Genomic DNA, 16,174 nt, shown 5'->3' on the forward strand with positions numbered 1-16,174 from the left:
ACCAGACATTCAGAAATATATTGTAAGACTCTCTCTCTCTCTCTCTCTCTCTCTCTCTCTCTCTCTCTCACTCTCTCTCTCTCTCTCTCTCTCTCTCTCGTAATATTTCTTGTTTAGATATGTTTTTACTAATATGTCTATGCATGTATGTGTATACACAGTATATATATATATATATATATATATATATATATATATATATATATATATATATATATATATATATATATATAATAATATATATTATATATATATAATATATATATATATATATATATATATATATATATATATATTGCCAAAAGATCCACAGGAAAATGTAGATATAAAGTGAAACCTGATTATTTTCGTCTTAGTTCTTCAAGAGTCCTCTTGAAGAAGTAAGACGAAACCTAGTCAGGATTCACTGTTTTCAATTTCCTTGTTGTTCTTTTCATCTGAGCATCACGTTTCCGTGCGAGTTTTATGCACACACGCATACACACATATATATAATATATGTATATATATATATACACGTGTGAAAGAGAAAGAGAGAGAGATAATAGGAGCTTATTATTAGTCTCCCTCTATCGTTTGTTCATAGCTATACAAGGCTAGTCTGTGAATCAGCAGAATAGAAGGAGCTTTGCATCAGACCAAAGTGTTGGTTTATCCTACCCTTGTTACTCTGCCCCTTTTTGGTATTCTGCCATGTATCTAACCACACTCCCCCCTCCCTGACAATATCCCCTCCCCTTCCTTATCCCTCTCCCTCACTACGCCTACTCCCCAATCCATATCTCCCTCCCTAACTTCTCCTCTCGCCTTATTCCTCCTTCCTCACCTACGCTTATCCCCCTCCCTAGCTACACCTCTTCATTCCTTACCCCCCTCCCTCACTTTTCCTCTTCCTTCTTTACTCCCCTCCTTCACTGTACCTCCCCTTTCTTACCCCTCCTTCACTACATTCTCCCCTTCCTTACCTCCCTCCCTCACTACACTCTCCCTCTTCCTTACCCCTCCCTCACTACACTCTCCCTCTTCCTTACCCCTCCCTCACTACACTCTCCCCTTCTTTACCCCTCCCTCACTACTCTCTCCCCCTTCCTTACCTCCCTCCCTCACTACGCTCTCCCCTTCCTTACCTCCCTCCCTCACTACACTCTCCCCCTTCCTTACCCCTCCCTCACTACACTCTCCCCTTCCTTACCCCTCCCTCACTACACTCTCCCCTTCTTTACCCCCCCCTCACTACTCTCTCCCCATTTCCTTACCCCTCCCTCACTACTCTCTCCCCTTCCTTACCTCCCTCCCCCACTACTCCTCCTCCACTGTGTGATTCATCGGATGAAAATGATCGAATTACTTATAGATGTAGAATCTTCAACATGAAAACCCTAGGGGCAAATACCCTCCCTAGTTTGACCTCCCTCTTTTTTATTCGCTGAGAAGATCTTCCAAAACCGTTTGTTGCTATAAGAGCAAATTTCGCTAAGAGACTTTTTGTTATCCAACTGATAAAAAGCTACTGGTTGGAGAGGAGACTTCTTGATATTTACCAAAATATTGGAAGATACTGTAAAATGTAGGTGGCACTTGAAAAAATTGGGATAGATTTGCAAAAAAAAAAAAATTAAAGGGAGTTACATAAACAGTAGTTTGCATTAAATAAATGTGATTCGCAAAAAAAAAGGAGGAATGATTTGCACAAATTTGGAGGGATTTACAAAAGCAATAGTTTGCTTTAAAAATTGGTTCGCAAAAAAATAGGAGTAATTTTCATAAGTCAGGAGGAATTTACAAAATATGCATTAAAATGTTATTTATAGAAAATAGAAGTGATTAAAAAAAAGGGAAAAAAAAAAAAAAAAGGGGGATTGGCATGTAACTTAGATAGCACGTGCCCCAGAGTCGTTCTTATCCTTGCCCCCCATATTTTCTGTTTCCTCAGAAAGGGAATACTTTGTGTATGGAGCTAATCCCATTTGGTTACTTTTATGATAGCGCTGACATCGACTAAGTGATCGGATTACTTCGAATGATAAATGTTGCAAGATTACCTCTTGAGAATATCCCTTGATCCAGTCTTCAAGTTTGGAAGAATGTTGAATCACAACATTCAGGGCTTGACAGCTATTGTTTGTGTATTTTTCATACTTTAGTATAACTGTTACATTCTTATTTACAGAATCTTAACATTCAAGGCTTGGCAGATGTTGATTATGTATTTTTATACGTTCAGATATTATATCGTATTATTTGTATAATCTCAGCATTCAAGGCTTGATAGATGTTGAAAGTGTATTTTATTCCTGATTATAGCTATTACATCCTTCTATTATTTACTGTACCCGCCATAATCATGATGCCCGTATATTAGTATTTAACCTAGAATGGATAATTGGCAGTCAGTCAGCCTCCCGTACCATACTTGTCTGATAGAGGTTGATCAGTCTTGTAACTCCATCATATTCACGTCAAATCTGACGATTCCCTCTGGGGTTGTACAGCGTTTTTACTAATACAGATTACCTTTTCATTAACATATAAAGTAGGGTTTCGTTTGTGTTCATGTGTTTTGAAAATATAAAGATTTAACCTATAAGAAGACTGAAGTAGAGCGTAGCCACCGAGAATATGTGGCTACGAGTAGAGCCCCGTAGTACGGCCTTGAGTTTTAGTTAGTATATAGTATAGAGCCCCATAGTGTGGCCTCTCCTTTTATTTACCGTATAGTATCCTCTTTTACAGGATTTCCTTCTTTATCTCATATCCCTTCAATTTTAAAAGCATTCAACTATTGTACTTGCTAGGGAAAAGAGTAATTTCATATGCAGAATACTTGTATTATATATTTTTAATTTTATTTCTGGAATCAGCATTTTTCATATCACTTACCCCTTTGAATTTGCAAAAGAAGAATGTGGGAATATGCATCGTATCACAAATGACGGTGGGATGGGAACGTAGATTTATTTTTATTAACTATTGTACTTACCAGGGAAAAAATGGTAATTTCATTTGCAAAATACTTGTTATATTTTTTTTCTGGAATCAGCATTTTTATATCACTTAGCCCTTTGAATTTCCAAGAGGAGAATGTGCTATTATACATCGCATTACAAATGATTTTGGGATGTGAATGTAGATTTATTTTTATTAACTATTGTACTTGCCAGGGAAAAATGGTAATTTCATTTGCAAAATACTTGTTATATTTTTTTTTCTGGAATCAGCATTTTTATATCACTTAGCCCTTTGAATTTTCAAGAGGAGAATGTGCTAATATACATCGCATTACAAATGATTGTGGGATGTGAATGTAGATTTATTTTTATCTGGGTGGTCTCCAAAATAATGCACAGATGCTTTGATAGCCATGTTTGTCCTGAGTTGTAAACTTCTTCACAAACAATAAGGGTAGAAGAGATTCTTTAGCTGTGATAAAGCAGCTCTTGTAGGAGAAGGGCACTCCAAAATCAAACCACTATTCTCTAGTCTTGGGCAGTGTCATAGCCTCTGCACCGTGGTCTTCCACTGTCTTGGGTTAGAGTTCTCTTGCTTGAGGGTACATCCGGGTAAGCTTTTCTGTCTTATATCTTGTTATTTCAAGTTTTTACAGTTTATATAGGAAAGATCTATTTTAATTTTATTGCTGTTCTTAAAACATTTTATATTGTTCATTACTTCTCTTGTAGTTTGTTAATTTCCTTATATCGTTTCCACAATGAGCTATTTTTCCCTGTTGGAGCCTTTGGGCTTATAGTATTCTGCTTTTCCAAATAGGGTTGTAGCTTAGCTAGTAATAATAATAATAATAATAATAATAATAATAATAATAATAATAATAATAATAATAATAATAATAATAATAATAATAATAATAATAAGGAACAGATTCGTATCTCTTTTCTTGACCGGAATGTTGCTTGAACCACCTTTTTTTCCATGAAAATGTTTCGCTTTTGTAGTGGATGTTTTGTACAGGGGGTCACCATAGATTAGTCTTTGAGTTTCCATAGGTGTTCTTGTTTCGTATGTGAGGAGGGATATAAGTGTGGGAGATATTTTTCCTGTTGGTCTATTTACTAGAAAAGTAATTCTCTCTCTCTCTCTCTCTCTCTCTCTCTCTCTATATATATATATATATATTATACATATATGCAGTATATATATATATATATATATACAGTATATGTATATGTGTGTGTGCGCGTGCGTGCACGCTCAATTGTATACAGTAGAAAAAAGCTTAGAAGCGTGTTAAGATCAAGGACATGAAATCACCCCCCCCCCCTTTTTTTTTTTCATGTAACCAAGCGAGACCCAAAGAATTTCCATTTCATAATTGGAAATTTGCGTATGCAAGCGATTTGTCTGAGAATCCGGTTGAATGTGTTTAATGGTGGTTCCTTTTTAGGGTAAATCCATTATGGTAATTTCCCCGGTCGAAATTGCTTGACAGAATTACTAGCATGGAGAAGGAGAACCAGCACCAGGATACAGCTAAGAACCAGTTTGTCTGAAGGACTTAGTCTTCAGTCTTTGGACAAATCTTGGCAGGTTGTCTTGAGGACTTTTCTTTAGGCTTTGGACAAATGGCAAGTTGTCTTGAGGACTTCTCTGTAGACTTTGGACAAATCTTGACAGTTTGTCTGGAGGACTTCTCTTTAGAATTTGGGCAAATTTTGAGTTTGTCTGGAGGATTTTACTTTAGACTTTGGACAAATCTTGACAGTTTGTTTTGAGGACTTTTCTTTAGACTTTTGACAAATCCTGACAGTTTGTCCTGGTGGACATTTATTGAAGCCGCCACTAAGACATGATCAATGATTAGCATAGAATCGACTGAAGATTTCCTGACGTGTGGATTTCATATGCCTTGTTTAAAGGATTTCAATATATTTCCTTTGCCTGCACATACACCGAATATTATTATTATTATTATTATTATTATTATTATTATTATTATTATTATTATTATTATTATTATTACTTGCTAAACGACAACCCTTGTTGGAAAAGCAGGATGCTATAAGCCAAGGGAAAATAGCCCAGTGAGGAAAGGAAACAAGGAAAAATAAAATATCTTAAAAACAGTAACAATAAATAAAAATTTCCTATATAAACTACAAAAACTTTAACTAAATAAGAGAAAGAAAAATCAGATCAAAGTGTGCCCGAGTGAACCCTCAAGCAAGAGAACTCTAACCCAAGACAGTGGAAGACCATGGTACAGAGGCTATGGCACTATCCAAGACTAGAAAACAATGGTTTATTTTGGAGTATCCTTCTCCTAGAAGAGCTGCTTACCATAGCTAAAGAGTCTCTTTTACCTTTACCAAGAGGAAAGTAGCCACTGAACGATTAGAGTACAGTAGTTAACCCCTTGGGTGAAGAAGAATTGTTTTGTAATCAGTGTTGTCAGGTGTATGAGGACAGAGGAGAATGTGTAAAGAATAGGCCAGACTATTCGGTGTATGTGTAGGCAAATGAAAATGAACCGTAACCAGAGAGAAGGATCCTATGTAGTACTGTCTGGCCAGTCTAAAAGGACCCCATAACTCTCGAGTGGTAGTAGCTCGACGGGTGGCTGGTGCCCTGGTCAACCTACTACCTATGCCTTATTCTTTACATATTCACCTTTCCTCATACATCTGACATCACTGAGGTAACTGAAAAAATTATTTTTCACTCGTGGTTAATACTGCACTGTAACTGTCCAGTAGTTACTTTCCACTTGGTAAGGGCCGAAGAGACTCTGTAACTATGGTAAGCAGCTCTTCTAGGAGAAGGACACTAAAATAAAACCATTGTTCTCTAATCTTGGGTAGTGTCATAGTCTCTATAACATGTGCTTCCTTTGTCTTGGGTTAGAGCTCTATCTATTTTCATATCTCCTTTCCTTACTGGGCTATTTTTCCCTGTTGGAGCCCTTATGCTTATAGCATTCTGTTTTTCCAACCAAGCTTGTAGCTTACCAAATAATATTAATAGAAAATGGTTGATACAAGATCACTATCTTTGGAATCAATCATCTGTGAAGCCAATGGGAAAGAAGCCATAAAAAACCTTCTTAATGGTTGAAGAAAAGATTGATTAGAGGGGAAGTGACGGGGCATTTTCGTTTGAATCATTTAATAACGAAATTAATGTAAAAAATGCAACAACTCAGGCAGTGGCCTTCTGAAGGAATCACAGCTACAGTATCATTAGGATGATTTTGATGGAGTGGCTTCTGACCTGGGTGAGGTGTATGGTAGGATTTTGATTGATAAATGAAGACAGATTCTAGAAGGATTGATAGGGGTAGAACATTATGGGCTGAAGGAAGGTTTGAAACTCAAGGGTTTGTTGAGAAATTTGAGTGAAGGGAAAAGTTATGTTGCAACATAAACCTGGAATAATGTTTGGGTAAAGATGATGGAAGCAATGTTTAAAAGTGTTGATGTTCAGTATGGAAACATTGCTAAAAGAAACTGTATATTATATTAGGTACATAGTAGATCGACTAATATTATGGATAGATTATCAAGACAAGTAAGTTTGACTTATTTGTATAATTAAATTTAGTATATTTTAATTGTTTGTGTAATTGAATTTAGTAAATTTGAGTCGTTTGTGTAATTGTACTGAATAAACCGCACGGAACGCATGCAGTTTTTTTACGCAGCAATACAGGTTATGTACAGTTTGTCCCTGCTGTTCTTAATAGATATTGATTTCTTATAGTGTCTTATGGGATATTTATAATTCTCTCTCTCTCTCTCTCTCTCTCTCTCTCTCTCTCTCTCTCTAACACACACACACACACACACAGCTGGAATCTCCTCGTCAAAAGATGGGAGGGCCTATAATCAACATTTATTTTGCCATAAAGAACTTATAGATCATAAATCATTGCCAAATGTCGTCACTTGTCCCTTATGGTTAAAAAAGATTAGTCACAGACATTCAACTCCTTTATACACGCCCTTTATTTAAATCCCACAAATAGCTAAGGTCCCCGTTTGAACGGAGATGATGACTGCTCTTGTTTGATATCGTGCTCCTCCCCCCGGGCCTCCCTCGAGTTATCCAATTTAAAATAGACTCGGTCAATTGCAACGCTAGAAAGCATATTAAAACGATAATAATTTACTATACCAATTACAATGCTACGTGTCATTATCACTGTAATTTATTCCATATTTATTGGTGCACCTTTTGGGGGGGTGGGGTTTAAGGGTGTGGAATCAAAACTGAGAAACTGGAGAGAGAGAGAGAGAGAGAGAGAGAGAGAGAGAGAGAGAGTGTTTGTTTAGGTTAATTGGGGTATCTACAGACTGAAAATCTACTAGGAAATTATTTATTTTTTAGTGTCTCTCTATACTTGTAGAGAGAGAGAGAGAGAGAGAGAGAGAGAGAGAGAATGTTAATTATGCATGCATCAGGCAATGAATTGTGTGTACTTGGACGATTACTGTCGGCGACACACCAAGGATTGCTTTTGCCTCTGATGGAGAGATTTGGACGGACTGCGACTGCGCACCTCGGACTGGTTCCCCCACGCTCCTCCTCAGCCTTTATCTTTGAGAGGCCCTATCAATATTAGCTCTTGGCCCCTCCCCAAAATGATTGTGTGAGAGAGAGAGAGAGAGAGAGAGAGAGAGAGAGAAGGTTGGGTTGTTAAGGTCTATTGGGCATTTGCAGAGTCTGAGACTACTAAGAATTGTTTATTTTCTTAGTGCCTCTCTATACTTGTAGAGAGAGAGAGAGAGAGAGAGAGAGAGAGAGAGAGAGAGAGAATGCGGTTGTAAAGTTTTGGAGAGATATACAGTATATTCTCTCTCTCTCTCTCTCTCTCTCTCTCTCTCTGCAGAATCTGAAACTACTAGGAACTTATCTTTTTCCTTAGTGACTCTCTGTTTGTGTCTTTGTAATTGGCCAATTGGTTTGCCATCGTGTTTTTGTTGCGTTTAAGTATCCCCGGGAAAAGCTACAACTTGCTTGAAGTAGTTTTTCATAGGAATTTCAACGAGGCCGCAAAAACGTATCTTTAGTCATGGCTGGGGCAGGGTGCGCCCGAGTCTTAGTTGCGGGTCTAAAATGTTTTTCATTTCTCTTAGATAACCTTTTTTGACCTTTTTTTTTTTTACCAAATACACTGTTATTTATTTTTATTCTGGCTATAAACATGATTAGGGAATTAGATAATAAACATTGCGTATTATTTTTTTATTTTTCATGAGACGCACTTTAGCTTTTTTCAATTCTGGCGATAAACATGATTAGTGAATTACATAATAATTGACATATTATTAAGTATTATTATTCTTTTATGATTTTTGAGAAGAAAGACTTGCTTGAGTCCTGCCAAATAACTTTTTGGCAACGATATTTTAAGCCGAATTATATTGAATATTCGTCTATTTTTACTATATTTTCCTAACTGCCCCTGTCAACAAAATGAAACTCTGCGAATACTTTTAATCTGTAAGTGATATCTCCTGAGATTACAAGATAATCCCCATAAATGCAGCCGTTTCTAGTCCACTGCAGGACAAAGAACTCAGACATACCAATTCACGTCTGGGGTTTGGCCAGTTATCACCACACTGACCAGTGCGGATTGATTGATGGTGGGAGATTTTCCTCTGATCGCTCACAGCTAACCAACCTAGTATGTGTGTCCCTGACTATTAAAGCTTTGCTGATCATGGTGATACGTTAACCCTTTTCACCACGTTAAGGTATTCCTACTCAGAAAGGGAGATTTGATGAAGTGAACAGTAAATGTTCTGGAAGTTTTCTTTTGACCTTACAGAATTTTGGCAGACCGCTACGCAGTTACAATCTTGGAATTATCCAATGTTACGTTTCGGTCCACAGTCACCGAACGCCGTGGGCGGAAATAAACATTAAGTCGCAAATTTTAGACCATTATTGATACCGCATAATAGCCAAATAGCCACTTGACCAGATAGCGGAAGAAACAGCGGTCGTCTAGAGGCCAGAATTTGCCAGAATTTTGGAGGGTTTGGGAATTTTTCCTTCATATTTACTTTCTACTGTAGGTAGTAATACTGGTATCTCACAACTGTTTCGACAATAAAGTTAAGAATTGTCTTTCCATCCTTTATGGTTTAATTATTCTGTTGAGTAGGCAACTCGTACCTGTGTCGATTATGAAGTTAAGAATTATTTTTCTATCCTTTGCAGTTTAAAATTACAGCAAATTTTGAGTTGTTGCAGAATTTTTTTTTTCATGTATGTTTTTCATGTTTACATCTCTATTGCTTTTCTTAAGTGGACTACCTTTCATGATTTCTTTTTTTAGAGTTCTTTGGCTTCTAGTGATCTATTATTATTATTATTATTATTATTATTATTATTATTATTATTATTATTATTATTATTATTATTATTATTATTATTATTATCATTATTATTATTATTATTGTTGTTGTTGTTGTTGTTGTTGTTATTCTTGTTGTTTTTGCTTCTATTACTAACTAAGCCACTGCCCTATTAGGCATATCTTGTAATAATAAGAATAATAATTCATAATAATTGATTGAAATGTTTATTTACATCAATAGAAAAAGAACTTTCTAAACGGATTCAACATTTGCAATCTCCGGTTGTTGATATCTAGACTTGAGATCAAGGCTTAAGATCTGCGCGTTGTGCAATTTGTTTATTGCGATTTATTTCATATAATTAAGTTCTTGAAATTATTATGATTACTATTTTGATTTCTCTATCGGATGCTTATTACAATTCCATTCCTATTTCTTATGAATTTGGCATATTTATGAAAATATTCATTATTTCTTTAATGTTCGTGTGTTGTGCTTATTATGGAGTGATACCTTCGAAATCATAGCATTGATAACCATAGTTTCTGTGACGCCAGTCTACAGTTTTCGTTGTAAATCTATGATTTGAGAAATACAAAGACTAAAAAAGGAATGATCTGTTTTGTAACCAGCCTATTTCAGTGAATTAGATAAATTTTGATTAATTTATTTTACATTAGGTCAAAATGTTTCTTTTTGATTGAGCATGTATTACCTCATCCAAATAGGTTATAAAATCACCTGCCTTCATTTAATTATTTATCTGTTAGCAGAATTACGTCAAAACTTCCTGTCGCATTTTCCAAAAATTTTAATAAGATAGGTATTACTCATATGATCCTGAAGAATTCATTGAAATTTTGAGTTGATTTGGATCAAGATCACGATTCTGGTTATTATTATTATTATTATTATTATTATTATTATTATTATTATTATTATTATTATTATTATTATTATACAGCAGATCTTTGCGGTCAACATATGAAAGAGGGAAAGCTTGGTCCATAGACTTAAGTCAGATGTTGACAATCTTCATTAGCGGAGGTTTGAAAACTATGATTGCTCGCTCTCTCTCTCTCTCTCTCTCTCTCTCTCTCTCTCTCTCTCTCTCTCTCTCTCTCTCTCTCTCTCTCTCTCTCTCTCTCTCTACTTTTTACTTTTTGAGATATTAGAGATCTGAAAGTTTGTGATATATATATATATATATATATATATATATATATATATATATATATATATATATATATATATATATATATATTTGTGTGTGTGTATGTGTGTATATATATATATATATATATATATATATATATATATATATATATATATATATATATATATACATATATATATATATATATACATATTTTTTTTTCTAACTTACACTTTCATACCCATAAAAATCCTAATTAAGAAGACTGATATTTAAGGCAAGCCAAACAGCTGCCTTTAAAATGGTAACAAGAGACCCACAAGAAATAAAATTAAAATATTTTTATGGTGTGACATATACTGTATAAGAATGCACTGTTTGCTGTTTGTGTGTTCATGAATACAGCTCTGTATATGGCATCAGCTTTAGGGAACTCAAACCTCAACCTAATATTATGCTTTGAGAAAATGTGTCCTTAGCCTGTCTTTACACTTAGTAAAAGTCTGTATTGAACCTGTCATTAGGTTTAGTAAGATTTTGTTAACATGGGTCTTTCTTCTTATTAGGAGAGGGGCAATTTGTAAGTATTGAAACCCACGTGCTTGCAGATATAAATTCGCACATATGCAAAGGGAAAATATAGATAGAAACTTACTACTATATTGATAATATCAAAGTTTAACAGGTCATTCATGGGTGGCATTGCGTCGTCATAATTTTAGGTCTTAGTTTAATCTTTATTTCTATACTGATACTGTCATAGTTTAACAGCTCATTCATAGTTGGCATTGCGTCATCATCATGTTAGATCTTCGTCTAATCCTGAGACAAAGGGAAAGTTTTACTTTTACCTTGCTTTACTTTTAAAGGCTGCTTTCCTGGTAGTATCACTCAGGGGAACCCTACTCACTACAGGACCTACAAGATCAGTTTATTTCCTTGTTTCCTTTCCTCACTGGGCTTTTTTTTTCAGTGGGGGCCCTTGGGCTCATAGCATCTTGCTTCTCCAACTAGGGTTGTAGCTTAGCTAGTAATAATGATAATAAGAATAATAATAATAGTAATAATAATAATAATAATAATAATAATAATAATAATAATACACTCCTAGGTATTTCGCGTTGCGTATCACACATCGTGTTGCGTATTTATTGTCAATTCCACAATATCAAAGCACTTAAAAAGCAATAAAGTCTAACGTTTCTTTTTGAAAGCCTTAATATCTTCAGTCTTTCGTATGTCCAGTGGGAGCTTCTTGTATGGTCTTGGGGCAGCATATTTGAAAGCTCTAGAACTTTCAGTAGACATACATCTTGGCTCCAATCATTTAAACCCATTTGTAACTATTCTCGTGTCTACACGATTCGTTGGTTGCACGATGCGTAGTGATTCGCTTAGATATTTTGGACGACCGGTTCTGATAACTTGAGATATTGCACGTATCTTGAACTTTATTCTACCTTTAATAGGCAGCCAGTGTAAAAGCATTTAAACGAGTAATCTGTGCAGAAATAATGAAAATCTTCAACAATGTTAATTATAAGTTTAAGTGGAACAGTTAATTTATTATGAAAAATTTAACATGGATTGTAGGATAACAACATTTTGTTCTTCCATGATAAAAATGATTATATATGGATACATGCGGTACATGGGAATACATAGTGTATAGATATGGGTTATGAGTTGTATATTAAACACAATTATAAATAGTATACAACTGTTTTTTTTATTTATAATTGTATGTATATCCATACATTCTGTACTTAATCGCAGAGTGAATATATAGAATTTATATTTTTTTACATGAGTTGTATATTTGTACACGTTGCCAAATAATGTACAATGCATGTATTGATTTATACACAGTGGCAAATCACATGTATGTATTTTATGTATAATTACATTTATTTAATCACAGGGGTGAATATACTGAATGTATATTGTTCTTTTTGACCACAGTGTATGTAATCTAACTTTTATCATTTCAGGTATTGTACCTATACCCATACATTCTGTACTTTATTATTATTATTATTATTATTATTATTATTATTATTATTATTATTATTATTATTATTATTAACCACCATTGATTTATTATTATTATTATTATTATTATTATTATTATTATTATTATTATTATTATTATTATTATTACAAGCTAAGCTATAGTCCTACTTGGAAAATCAGGATGCTATAAACCCAAGGGCTCCAACAGGGAAAAATAGCCCAGTGGGGAAAGGAAACAAGGAGATAAACAAACTACAAGAAAAGTAATAAACAATCAAAGTAGATAATTTTAAGAACTTGAGTGAGTATATAGAATTAATATTTTTCTTTTATTACCACAGTGTATGTAATCTGCCTTTTACCATTGCAGGCATTTTCCCCGACCCAGAAGTACGTGGTGTCAGTGGGCTCCCAGCACGACATGATCGTGAATGTGTGGGACTGGCGAGGGGGCATCAAAGTGGCTTCCAACAAGTTTTCCAGTAAAGTTAAGGCCATCAGTTTTGCCGAAAATGGATCCTATTTCGTCACGGTTGGCAATCGCCATGTCAAGTTCTGGTATCTTGAAGTTGCACGTGGTGCTAAGGTCAGTGTTTATTGTGATTATTATTATTATTGTTATTATTATTATTATTATTATTTTTATTACTTGTTGCTGAAACTAATTGCTCATTTGACTAATAGAAGCATTTATCCATAAGTATGTGAAAATTTGATATTTTAGCTTGAATGCGTAGCATAGGTTTTTAAATTATATAAATTTTTAATTGTTCTAATTTTAAAATGGTAGAAATAATTCACAGTAATAGGCAAGGCTTATATATGTTATATGTGTGTGTATATATATATATATATATATATATATATATATATATATATATATCTTTGGACTTATTCTAATTTTATTAATATCAATACTGTATAGTATTTTGCTCCCTAAAACAAAACAAAAATATTTTGTTAATTTATACTTAGATTTCACTATCACATGAACGATTGTTATTGGTCTAAGCATTATATCTATATATATATATATATATATATATATATATATATATATATATATATATGGTAACTATTATTATGTATTGTGGGGAAATGCATCCCTTGGTTCCCTCATTATTTGATTTAACTGATTATGAAAGATAAATTTTGAAGTTACAGACCAAATGAAAACTTCTGTACTAATACTTATCGTAATATGATGAATAGTATTTAACTAATCATCATTTTCCAGGCCTTTCTCCCTTTAAAAGACGTAGAGCATTGCCAAAATGATGGATTTTATGATGTTAAAATTTGGATTTTCTGCCTTTTAGAGAAACTGATAAGAGAGAAGGGCCTTTGTTTGTACTATTTTAGATGTTCTGAGCTGGGAAGAATATCCATAACTGATCTAAATCAGTTGGAAAGATATTTTCTAAGTTGTTAATTGAAAAAAAAAATTGAATAATTAAGTGAAGAATCTAAATTATTTGGTCTCACAGATCATTCTAAATTAGTGCCTTCAGAAGCATAAGTACCTTTGAGACAGTCATTGTATTCCCTGTATTTGATACCAAAATTCAGTTGATACAATATTTTGTTAACATCATCATCATTATCATCATCTCCTCCTATGCCTATTGACACAAAGGGCCTCAGATAGATTTCGCCAGTCGTCTCTATCCTGAGCTTTAAATTGAATACTTCTCCATTCTTCATCTCCTTCATCACCCTTCATAGTCCTCAGCCATAATTTTCAAGATAAGAATTATGAATGACATTTATTATTATTTCTTCACTATCAGTTCAAAGAGCCAGTGCCCCTCACTGGTAGGTCTGCAATCCTTGGAGAGCAGCGGAACAACTACTTCTGTGATGTTGCGTGCGGCAGAGGGGAAATGGGCGACTCTACCTTTGCCATCACCAAGTCGGGTCTTCTGTGTGAATTTAATAACAGGAGGCTTTTGGATAAGTGGGTGGAACTGAGGGTAAGTCTCTCTCTCTCTCTCTCTCTCTCTCTCCCTCTCTCTGGTACAGAAAGGTTAACCTTCCTTCCAAGTGGTTATTTTTTCTTATAATGAAGGATTATTTTCTTCAGCATGTAGTGTATTGTAATATTTTTAAATATACTGTCATCAATTATCCAAATTCCACCTTCATATGTTAATTTGTTAATACCTTAAGTGTTTTAGCTTTTTTTCTGTGTTCTTTAGTGTGTTCTTTGTTTATTACGTACAGACAACAAGCGCCAACTGTTTGGTTTCCGGTGACGAATACATATTTGTCGGCTGTGCAGAGGGAATCGTGAGGTGCTTCAGTCCCCATAACCTCCAGTTCGTTACCACCCTGCCAAGAACGCACTACCTTGGTGTAGATGTTTCCAAAGGGCTAACTATCAGGTATGAGTAATGTCCTCTATTCACTAATTAGTTTAGTGTGTTTTCTCCTTTTAACTTATTTTCTGTTCAAAGCATTATCTTCAGACCATAAGAAATGTCGATTTGTGGCATTAATATTGCAGCTTTTATACCTGCACTTTTAAATAGCATCTTCCCTTTTCTAAACTAAATGCATTTAGAGATAAAATAGGGGAGATTTTTAGTCCTAACATAGTGGTTGCTGTTATATTGCCTATTTTTGTGTTGGAACTGATTGCTTATAGTTTTTCATCGCAGTGATTGCTATAACCTAACTATATCTCACAAAACAGAGTAGAGCACATGTTCTCTATTTTTTCTCATCATGAACATTTTTTGAACTATTATAGTAATTTGTTGTACATATAATGTATATACAGTACTATTCTAATGTTATTCTGAACTCTAATTCATTTTGAAAACAAAACTTTTCCACTTAATGAAATTTTAATGAGACATGGTTCCATCATACATTATGTTTTCATCTTGTATAATTGGACATAGGAATTTCTGGTACACCTTGCTCTGAGGAAGAGCACCACAGAGAGTTCTTGTATATAACCCCCATCCACCATTTCTGCCACCTCTCCTTACAGGATCAGTTTGGTAACTTGCAACGCAGTAACAGTGTGAATGAATGATTTGTAATTATCTGCCATCATAACATCAGTGGTCATTGATGCTGAAGTAAGGGTGTGGGAATGTCCATATCCTCAGAGCAAGGTGTACTAGGAATTCCTGTGTTCAGCTGTACATGAAAGTTTCATCTGGGGTTATTTACACATACTTTATCCATCTATTCAGGCATCCACATCCAGTTAAATTATACAACAGCCATGCTCTTGTGCATTTATCCAACCTGTTGAGTACAACTGTATTCATCTAAAGGAGGTAGTCTTCTATCATTTTAGGCATACAATAGAAGTAGGTGTTCACTGTCACACATTTGCTCACTTTACTGTACATAGGTTATCATGTGTTCCATGTGCATTCACTTGTCTTCTGGTTGCGTGGTCACATTTGTCTTAGAGTTCACTGATAGATTTTATTGTTATATTCCTTAACTTCTGCATGCCAACACCCCCTTTCATTATTTCTCGTCGAACTACTATTTTTTACTAGATAATTTTTTAGCCAATCCCACCAAAAGAAATAGATCATTATTGTCCTCCAGATTTAGGCTCAGGTCTCCTCAGTCTTTACAAACATATTCTTGAATAACCATGCAAGTGTTGTTACTCTTGAGTTATGCGATGGCCTTCAACTCGATCTCAGCAATG

At 34.5% G+C, this 16,174-nt stretch overlaps 1 protein-coding gene across 1 annotated transcript in view; it reads left to right on the forward strand.

The window, feature by feature from the left end:
• The window catches only part of Wdr62 (WD repeat domain 62), a 69,413-nt gene that overhangs the window by 667 nt on the left and 52,572 nt on the right, over positions 1-16,174 (forward strand). The window contains exons 2-4 of the mRNA XM_068385491.1: positions 12,863-13,078; positions 14,283-14,465; positions 14,716-14,876. Coding sequence (XP_068241592.1) covers positions 12,914-13,078; positions 14,283-14,465; positions 14,716-14,876 — 509 coding nt within the window. The 5' untranslated portion in view covers positions 12,863-12,913. The remainder of the gene's footprint in view (positions 1-12,862; positions 13,079-14,282; positions 14,466-14,715; positions 14,877-16,174) is intronic.

This window comes from Palaemon carinicauda, chromosome 13, assembly GCF_036898095.1.
Source record: "Palaemon carinicauda isolate YSFRI2023 chromosome 13, ASM3689809v2, whole genome shotgun sequence".
Classification (NCBI taxonomy): domain Eukaryota; kingdom Metazoa; phylum Arthropoda; class Malacostraca; order Decapoda; family Palaemonidae; genus Palaemon; species Palaemon carinicauda.